At 40.4% G+C, this 10,761-nt stretch overlaps 1 protein-coding gene across 3 annotated transcripts; it reads right to left on the bottom strand.

Annotated features, from left to right (window-relative positions):
- Positions 1-425: 425 nt before the first annotated feature.
- Positions 426-6,058, bottom strand: LOC142933885 (uncharacterized). 3 transcript variants are annotated; one of them, XM_076078167.1, is made up of 3 exons: positions 5,479-6,054; positions 2,975-3,260; positions 426-2,462 (listed from the first exon to the last, which is right to left on the bottom strand). In XM_076078167.1, the coding sequence occupies exons 2-3, from the start codon at positions 3,165-3,167 to the stop codon at positions 1,159-1,161; spliced, it is 1,497 nt and encodes a 498-aa protein (XP_075934282.1). In that variant the 5' UTR covers positions 3,168-3,260; positions 5,479-6,054; the 3' UTR covers positions 426-1,158. The 3 variants fall into 3 exon arrangements, with proteins under 3 accessions (XP_075934282.1, XP_075934280.1, XP_075934281.1); XM_076078165.1 differs by lacking the exon at positions 2,975-3,260 and having other exon boundaries at positions 5,479-6,058; XM_076078166.1 differs by having other exon boundaries at positions 2,975-6,054.
- Positions 6,059-10,761: the final 4,703 nt, after the last annotated feature.

Below are 10,761 nucleotides of genomic sequence, written 5' to 3'. Positions count from 1 at the left end.
CTTCCTGCACACTTTACAGCACAGCCTGGATGACAACAGCTAGTACTGTCAGATGATGCTGTCAATTCATTCTCGCTGGGGAGGGAAACGCCACCATGACAAACGCCACCATGACACCATCTTCATGGGGTTGCGCACAGGAATGGAGCCTGGCGAGAGACCCATCGACACCAGCTCTGTCTTCATCCAGATCCTCTGCTGCTGAGTGGTATTTGGTTCTAAATGTGTATCTGGATCTGAGTTCCAAATATATTTTCATTTTATTTAAGTAAATAGTAAAAATCTGTATAGAAAACAAGTGTTCCTAAGTAGCATACTAGTGGCCATTTGTCAGAAAAACCTAACAGTAACATGAATCAAAGGGCCACTGAAGCGCCATGAATATGTGGTATACGCAGGATAAAGAGTCCATTGTCCATGAAAAGTTTCAGTTTCTTATGATTTATTTCTGGAAAAACAGGCAATTGAAAGAACAAATTGAACTGCAGTTATGATGGTGAAGACATTGGCGGAACTTTTCAACTGTTTGTGAGCCATCATGAAAACAATTAGAACAGATTACTTGAACATTTGTCACAATAGTTCTTCGACTAAATCAAAGAGAGAAAAGTCTGTAAACAAAAGATTAAATATTCCCGTCATAAAACGAAGTTCCAGCTCATCAACACAAGGAACTAGAACTGAAATCTTTGCTGAATATTCAAGATTCTCCTTCCATCAGACAGAATCACTATATCTCAAAGAGATGAGGTCAGTAGAGGGTGATGTTGAATATAGAACAAAATTGCAGTTTGTAGAGTGAAACAAAATCACGGAAGTAATGAATTTAAACGAGGGAAAACGTTGCTGAAGAGAAAGAAGGTTAAATATTTGTCTTAGTTTCATCACCAATGATAATTCAGCTCAAACCATAGTGCTGTATAGGGGACAAGAAATACTTTGACAATTTAACACAATATTAAATACCTGACAACATATAGAGACAAATACCAACAGGATTTAAATTGATGTGTAGCTTCATCTTAGCTGAATAAACAGATTTTGGAGTCTGACAGTTTAAGTGTTTAAACATGTCTCATGTATTTGACACTCTCACCAATACAATTAAGATTTATGAAATTACAGAGACAAGAGAATCTTTTATTTTAAACTGATCAACTAAACAGTTTCCCCCGTGTGGACAGTCATGTGTTGTGTCAGGTTTCCCTTATGTGCAAACATTTTACCACAAACTGAACAACTAAATAGTTTCTCCCTTGTGTGGACAATCATGTGACCTTTCAGGTTTCCCTTATGTGCAAATGTTTTACCACAAACTGAACTAAATAGTTTCTCCCTTGTGTGGACAATCATGTGACCTTTCAGGTTTCCCTTTTGTGCAAATGTTTTACCACAAACTGAACAACTAAATGGTTTCTCACCTGTGTGGAAAGTCATGTGTTGTGTCAGGTTTCTCTTGTGTGCAAATGTTTTACCACAAACTGAACAACTCAATGGTTTCTCCCCTGTGTGGCAAGTCATGTGTTGTGTCAGGTTTCTCTTGTGTGCAAATGTTTTACCACAAACTGAACAACTAAATGGTTTCTCTCCTGTGTGGACAATCATGTGATTTGTCAGGTTTCCCTTTTGTGCAAATCCTTTGCCACAAACTGAACATTGAAATGGTTTCACTCCTGTTTTAGACTCAGTGTGTTTGTTCAGATATCCCTTGTTGTTAAAGCTTCCAGCACATTCAGAGGAGCCGATTGATGTTTTTCCAGTATTACAGTGCAGATCACTTACAGGTACTTCATTGTTTTGAAGAGGGTTTAAAATTGACTGAAGTTCCTGAGTCTCCTCCCAGTCTCTACTGTCATCAGTCTCACATTCAGAGGAGTGTGAAGTCTCATCAGCAGCTGGTTGTAAAGGACTATCTGGATCTGATCTGGATCTCTCTCCATCAGTTTCTGTTTTCAAATGCTCTTCCTCTCTGTTCTTCTGAGTTTGTATTTGATGAAGCTGTGAGGACTGAGCTTCCTCTTCATCATCAAGCACATTTTTCAGAGAGTTTGAACCTGATTGGTGGTCTCTGTTCTGTTTCCAGTCATCACTGTCATCAGTCTCGGATTCAGAAGAGTCTTCAGTCTCGTTATCAGTATCTGGATCTGAGTTCCTGTCTGGTTCTGGTCCTCCACAGTCCTCTCCATCAGCTTCTGTTTCCATCTGTTCAGTTTGTCTTTGATGAAGTTGTGAGGACTGAGCTTCCTCTTCATCATCTTCACTCTTCACAGGAGTGAATGAGAACTTGATATCAGCCTCCTCCAGACCTTGCAGCTGCTCTCCCTCCTGACTGGTCCAGAGTTCCTCCTGTTCCTCTTTAACGTGTGGGGGCTCTGGGTCCTCCTGGTCCTCTGGGTCCTGCTGGTCCAGACTGGAGCTCCACTCCTGCTGCTCTTCTTTAACCACCAACAGTTGCTGGACGTCTGTGGAGAATAATAAAATACATTCATACGTCTTAAGAATCTCATATTAATCTCTATTATTCAAGAGGTTTATCATTGAAAAAGTGGTGAATTAGTTCCACTCTAGCACACCAACAGAAGCATGTGTAGCTATGATAGTAAGAGAAGTATATATATATATATATATATATATATATATATATATATATATATATATATATATATATTTAATATAATACAGTCTGGGATTGCAGAAAAGGATGAACCAGTCAATGACGCTCCAGTTACACACTGGAATAAATATCGCGGAAAAAAGCTCCACATTTGAAAGGAAGAGGATGAAAAACTGTCATCTGAAAAGTACAATATGTACCTCTGGGATGTAGTGGAGGGGAAGTATAAAGCTGCAGAGTTGTTAAATACTTATGTACCTATAACTTTACCTCAGTGCATGACGTGAATACTTCAGTGCATGACGTGAATACTTCAGTGCACGACGTGAATACTTCAGTACATGATGTGAATGAACCAACCTGCTCTGTGTAACCGAAGCTGAGGGATGAAAACAGCGTCCAGTAGTTTCCGTTGTCGCTCGTTCTCCTCTTTTGAACGAGAGAGTTCCTCCTCGTACTCTGCTATCGTTCTTTCAAACACACCAAATATCTCTTCAGCAGCCGCAGTTAGTCGCTGGTTGACTAAACATCTCAGCATTTGGACTTTAGACATGTTCTCACTCTGACCTGCGCTGTGTTGCTCGGGTCCGTCTACTTCCTGCTAGCATGCTAACCTCATTAGCTCCGTAGGACACCAGGAGACAATCTGGACATTTTAAATGAAGCGAGACAACACAGAGTCCACTCAGACAGGTTCATGTGGACTTTGTGGGTCGATGAAAAACACAGTTTAGTTTCTGTCGAACAGAGACTCCGACTAGCGCTGTGTAGGTCCGTCTCCGTCTATTTCCTGCTAGCTTCGTTTAGCATTGGTGGCTAACAGAGATGAGTCTGAGGTAAAACGTTGTACAAAGTCCACTTAAACAGACACATGCGGGCTCTGGTGGTTCACTCCGGTTGTTTGTTTGTATCTGATGAACTGTGAGAGTAAAAGAGTAGAACTGACGAGGGAAACCGGTTTACAACAAGGAGGAACAAACTCTGGATAGCTTTAGTGAATCTTCTTCTTGTTTGAGGTTTATTGGCGTTTGGCAAACAATGAATTAGTGCATTACCGCCACCAACTGGTGTGGAGTGTGGATCAGGATGTCTAATAGGATACTTATATACAAAATTAAATTCAAAAGAAAAAAGAAACAAAACAAAACGAGCTCATATTTTCGTAATAATATTAATTCATCTAAGATATTGAACTAATACTTGATAACACTCACTTTTTGAGTTCTTTTGCAGAATATCCACAATATCCAACCGTACCTTCATCTTGCCGAGGTCTCCAATCAGCTGCCCTCTTTCCTGCTCATATTTCTGACATTGTACCATTACATGCTCTATTGTTTCCTCTTGCTCACAGTAGTCACATTTTCCTGTTTCATGTTTACCTATTTATTTAAGCATACCGTTTAGGCCTGTATGTCCAAATCTAAGCCTTGATATCACCGTTTCCGCTCTCCTGTTCCTTCCTGCACATCTCATTTCTCCCACTTTCCTCTGAACTCGGTAAAACCATCGTCCTTTCCTGTCTTCTTCCCATTGCTTCTGCCACCTTTCCTTCAACCTCTGTTTAATGATACTTTTTGTTTCTGATTTACTGAAGCTGTCTGTAACATTAGTGCAGCTATTTTTTGTGGCCTCTTTTGCAGCTTTATCTGCCATCTCATTTCCTATGACCCCAACATGTGCTGGTACCCATAGGAATATGACTGTCAGACCCATCATTTCAATTCTATATAATGTTTGTTGTATTTCTATAAGGATGTCTGGTCTACTGTCTGAATGGCTGTTCTGTAAGCTGGCTAATGATGAGCTTGAGTCTGAACAAATGATTGCCCTCAATGGTCTTGTTTCCCCTGTGTACACTGATAGTCCCTCAGTGATCATTTTCCCTATTTTAATATTAAATTCTGGGACAATAAATGCCACTCCTACCTTGTTTCCTAAATTATTTGATGCATCTGTGAACACCTGGATATAACTTTGGTAACTGTCGATATGTGCCTGTATTGTATGCCAATTGAAATGATCCGCTCTACCCTTGTTCTTCTTTTTTAATAACGTAAAGTCTACTGTTGCATTAGGAAGTATCCACGGTGCTGTTGTTGGTAACGGGACTGTTGGACTGATGTTTAATTTAGCTATATGTTAAGTTCTGTTGCTTTCTGTGCTACTGTCCACCAAAGCTTCTTGTCTCCCTCTTCTCCTTTTCCCAACAAGGTTCTAATGTTTCTTGTGTTGGATGTTCTTCACTGTGTCCCTGTAGATTTGCCCAATAGCTCAATGCTAACTGTGTTCTTCGTAGTTCTAGCGGCATTTCACTCATTTCCACCTGTAATGCAGCCGTTGGGGTTGTTTTAAAGGCACCGCTGCATATTCTTAATGCCTGATATTGAATAATATCCAGTTTTTTAAGAGATGTGCTTGCTGCTGATCCATACACCACACAACCATAATCTAATATAGATCTAATTAACCTTCTGGCTACGGGGCGCTCGTGTTGAGGGTACCCCAAAATCAAATGCGGAAAATAGCATGATTATTAGCCAGTAGTGTGGACACGGCCACTTTTTTTTTTGGATGAAATAGCAACGTGTGGACAACAACATCATATAAGTCACTTATTATAAACTCCAAAGACAACTATAGGCTACTCATATAAGTATAACAATATCGTGGCATAAAAGCACCAAATCCGGGCCAGAAATCGGCGCTATGAGTACAGTAGATCAATGTTTGTACCCTCATGCTAACAGCTACCCAGTCATACAAAGCATTTAATAGCATTAGCACACGTGGCGGAACACGTAACTAACTTCTGTTTTACGATCCGTAGAAGCACTAAACCGTTGTGTCCCGATCAAACGTACCTTCATGCTGAACTTCGCCGACAAAAATCGTGGGTATGTGCCCAAGTTTTCTCAAAATATGGATAATAACGTCGCGGAATTTCCGTTCCAAAGCTGTAGTCATTGCTGCCAACTGCATACTGTTGACTTCCGACTTGTTTCCAGAATAAGAGCGGTCAAGGGGGCTTGGGCGAGTGGTCAGACTGCCTGCGACCGGAAATTTCCGCCGGGGTACACGCCTCACTTCTGGCAACTTTATTCTATGAAATCTGTTGACGATCACCACCAAATTTGGCATGAGTCTTCCTAAGACGATGACGCGTCTAAAGAGGGGTTGTTTTTGGAAATCGACCGAGGATAGGCTGAGATCCAGCCACACACACACACATGCAATGAGAAAATCCTACAGATGACAGCCAAAACTGGCTCTGATGATGTTATGAATATGAATATGATTCCTATTATCTGTATTTGGATGTATTGAATCATATGAGTGATAAAGAAAGTGAAATATATAGTTATATAGTGTATAAAAGTACAATGTAAGAGCTGCAACAGCTGGTTCGAAAATGATGACCTCGCCTGACCCCTTTGTAATTAAAACCTCTTATTATTCACTTTATTCCACTCTAACCATTTTGTAATAACTACTGATCAGTTATGCTATGACTTGAGAAAGTTTTTAGGGATCATACTGCATTATTTCAATAACTTTTTATCACTGAAAGTGCATTTTTTCAAGGCGGAGCTGAATGTTTTCAATTTCAGCTGTGTAATCTCTTATTTTTCTATATTAACCAGTAACATATACATCAATCAATGTATATCAACACATCTCACAAGTGTTACCAGTATTCTAGCATCAAAATTATTAAAATAGACCTTGTAGTTTGGGTAGTGTACTCAAAGGAGTAGGAGTATGCAATTTCCGAGCAGGGGGCTAAAAACAGGCCTAGTAGTTTAATCCACTGTATATGGCTTTCAAAGCAGTTCTATCTGCCCCCCATCCACTTCCCACCAAATACCTCATTATATTTAATACTTTTTTACATTTATTCTCTACTTTATTAATATGTACAGCCCATGTGATCCTTTCGTCAAACCACAAACCTAAATATTTAAAGTGTTTTACTCTCTCCAATTCATGATTATATAGTTCTAGTTTTACTTCACTACCAATGTGTCTCCTTGTAAAGAACATCGTCTTTGTCTTATCTACTGAGAATTTAAAACCCCATTTATACGACCACCTTCAGAATGGCTCTCTGCAGTTTCTTTACTATGAATTCCACATTTCTCCCCCTCTTCCAAATTGCCCCATCATCTGCAAATAGTGACAATCCCATTTTCAATATCTATTTCACTGAACACATCATTCATCATTATGGAGAATAGTAATGGACTGACTATACTACCTTGAGGTGTTCCATTTTCAATACCAACCTTTCCAGAATAGCTCTTTCCTACTCTGACTTCTATACATCTTTTTAATAAAAAATCCTTTATCCATCTATACATTCGCCCCTTAATACCCAACTTGCAGAGTCTAATTAGTAACCCTTCTCTCCACATCACATCATATGCTTTCTCTATGTCAAAGAAGACAGACACCACACTTCCCTTGTTTACCTGCTTTCATAATTTCATGTTCTAAACTTAAAGCTGGATCTAAAGGACTTCTCCCTTTTCTGAATCCACTCTGGTATTTGGATATATATCCTTTACTTTCTACATAATATATTAATCTTTCATTTATCATTTTCTCCATTATTTTGCAGATATTTGATGAGCTATTGATCTATAGTTCCTGGGTTCGTACAATCTTTACCGGGTTTGCGTATCAGGACTATAATTGCCTCCTTCCAGCTTTGAGGCAATTTCCCACCCTCCCAAACTTTATTATATAATTTGCGTAATATATCCTCAGAAGAGTCACTTAGATTGTTTAACATGATATAATAAATCTGATCCTTGCCTGGTGCCGACGTTTTGGTTTTCTTGAGACATCGGCTGAGTTCTGTTTTTGTAAAAGGCTTGTTGAGCAGATCATTAGTATCTTCCTCTTGCTGTAATAAATGTTCATTCTCCACTATTGTAGCTTCCCTTCCTTTTACCTTCTTCACTAATATTATCTGAACTATGTATTTTAACAAAGGTTTTTCTTTCTCTGCATCTCTCACTGCTGCTGTTTCACCATCATTGAGGACTGGATACACAAACTCTCTTTTAATCCCGTTCATTCTGTTCATCATGTTCCACACCGTATCCATTGTTCTCTCTCTTCCTATTGAGTTACAAAATGTCCTCCAACATTCCTTCTTTGTATTTGTATGATCCTCCTTACATTTGCTTGCAACTTTTTATAATCAGTAAGATTCTGAAAACTATGATTCTTTTTAATACTTTGAAAGCTTTATTCCGAGATTTAATTGCTTCATCACATTCCTTAGTCCACCAAGGAACCATCTTCTTCTCATGCTCACCTCCCTTCTTCTGCACGGACTCCTCTACAGCCTCTAACAGCTTCACAAATAGAATCATTTCTACATCTGCACTAATACACACTTTCTCCATCTCTTGATCACTAACCCTTCTACATTCATCCCAGTCAGCACTGCTGAAAGACCATTTCTGTAGTCCTTCTGTCTCATTATTGGATGATGGTCACTTCCTGCTGTTGTTCCTCTTATTACCTCCCAGGAGCTAACTCCTGCCAATGACTCAGATACTAAAGTAAGGTCTATTACCGGCTCTATCCCTGTTCTGATGTCACATCTTGTTCCAGTTCCATTATGTAAGCAAACTAGGTTTTTTATCTCCATTAATTCTTCTATCATTCCATTGTCATGTTGTTTCCCTTTTTAACCAAAACCTAGGTTTAACAGTTTATATTTGCTGGCCGAATTCACCAAACTGTCTATTTTATCTTTGTTCGTATCCATGAAGTGAACCCTTTTATTCCTGCAAAAGTGAAGAAGCAAGACTTCTTCAGAGAGAAAGCGAGAATTTCCACTCTCCACCAAGCGCCTCGTTTGCTCCGGTCATAAGGATGCGAAATTCCCTTACCCAGAAGAAGCGATTCTCTCCCACCGAGAGATAACCTCCCGCGGCCCCCAGCCGCGCTGCCTGAGCCCACCGAAGCTCAGAAGAATCCCCCTCAATCACCACGATTGCATCGTACCGTAAGGCGAAATAGATTCTGGGCAGAGTTAGAGAGAGTTCATTTGTGTTTATTTTATCTTGTTTGTGTGCTTAAAGTACTGTTCATTTTTATAACGTGGTATATGCTTTATGATCACCGACACTGGCGATCCCTAAAATTGCTAGTGTTGTGTAGAAGTAGCGTGTATTCCATGCTACTGTGATTCGTGTCGAGACAGCCGCAGTGACGTCGAAGTTGCTTCTCATCAGTTCAGGAGGTCAAAACCGCCGGCTGAAACAAAGAGTCGCAAAGAGTTCTTGCTCCCCTGGCTGAGAGAGCAATCTTCCGTACTCCCGCACGGCGCGAAGGATCTTAATCTCTTGTTTTATTTCATTTTGTTTTGTTTCTTTCCCTTCTCTTTTACTAATCCACACACACATATAGCTTTGAGCTAATGTAGCTACGTGCTAAACGGCTACCGGCACTAGACGCCGGGTCTCCTGTTGGCTACCCGCCATTTTGAGTCTCGCGAATGAGAGACGTCACCACGTCCCAACTACGTCATACGTCGCTGAGCTGTTCCCTCGCTCCTCCCCCTACACGCACGCACGCACGCACACACACTTCCCCCCCTCTTTTCCATAGTCTGTTGATTTTAGATAGCGTGCTCATGAATGTATAGTTGTTAGTTTAGATATTAGTTGACTCAGTGGCAGGCCTTGCATTTTATACCTAGGCCTTCACTGTTGTCCTGCAGCTGAAATACCACCTTATAACCACATGATGGCGCCTCAGATATTATCAGTTTCTAAGGCTGTAAATATGTACGTATTAAATGTACGTAACGTTCGGTACGAGACTTGCAATGCGTTTGAATAGTACTAGAGCATCTGGAAAATGCAGAAGCTTATATTCAGGAAAATATAATGTTTTCTGCGCTCATGTAGGACAGTGGTTCTCAGCTGGTCTGGCTGTGGGACCCACCATCACTCCTTAATGACAAGTCGCGGCCCAAAGAGATCGTCTTATGATTTTACTTTCACAACTTGAGCATTGAACGTACTGCTCTGCAGTGTCTTTCCTCGTCTCAGCCCCGTGTCACGGTGCATCTCACTCAGTCAGAATGCCCATATTTGATTGGCTGAGCTGCATCACGTGATGTGATTCACTACCTGACATGCCTCTGCTGTTAAGATTCGTTTCACGATAGTCACGCGCTCGCCCACTGACCAATCACAGCGCACTCAGCACCTCGCGGCAGACACTGAGCTGCACTAATGCTGACGTCATTATAGGCCGGCGAGCAGGCTCTGATACGTCAAAGAATACGCCCAACATGTCAAACTAAAGATCTGATTGGTTGAAGAATATGACAATCAACAATATCGTCCCCATTCACTTAAACTGCAAATGGATTCACTTGTGAGTCTGCAGGCCTCTGCCTCTCTTCTTACCTAGAGACACAGAGGTGAGATCTGATTGGATAAAAGCTCTACTTAAAACAAGCTGCACTGGAAGCAGAGCAACTGAGGAAGACAGTAGCTGTGCAATGAGAACATAAGATAATGGGAAAAATATTATTATAAATTATAATACATGTGTATTTAAGAAACATTAAATTATAAAATAGATATAGCTTTGTGATTCTGTTTAGGCCAGCAGAGAAGGCTTTGCAGGCCCTGACGGCCCACCACTGAGTTGACTAGATCATTAGTATTAGAACGTAATAAACTCTGTTATATTTTAAAGAGCAGCTGTCTGTGATTACTTTGTGCATGTATTGTGATAATAGCTGTATATGTGGTCTGTGCTCGAACTTAAACCTTCACCTTCACTCTGAATGTGTGATAGTACTCAGACTGTTGACATTGTGAGTGAACACTAATTATGAGACTTAGTTTATCGTTTGGTTATTGGTCTCTGTTCGCAGGGTGGTGCCCCATTATTATTAATAATCATTAATAATTGTTAGACAATAATTGTATTGATGTCAATAACTTAGTTTCTTAGATGCTGATAACCCAAACACGCTCCTTTACATTCCCAACAATGGCATGACCCTGAGTTGTACTGGAAGTCAGAGGTGTACAAGGTGAACAGGAAGGGAGACAGAACAGTTCCCTATGGAGCTCCAGTGTCACTGACCACCGTATCAGACAGCA

Source organism: Anarhichas minor, unplaced genomic scaffold, assembly GCF_050575085.1.
Source record: "Anarhichas minor isolate MPS153535 unplaced genomic scaffold, ASM5057508v1 ptg000063l, whole genome shotgun sequence".
NCBI lineage: Eukaryota > Metazoa > Chordata > Actinopteri > Perciformes > Anarhichadidae > Anarhichas > Anarhichas minor.
Note: the sequence above shows the minus strand (reverse complement) of the source record. Positions and strands in the feature narration are given on the sequence as shown.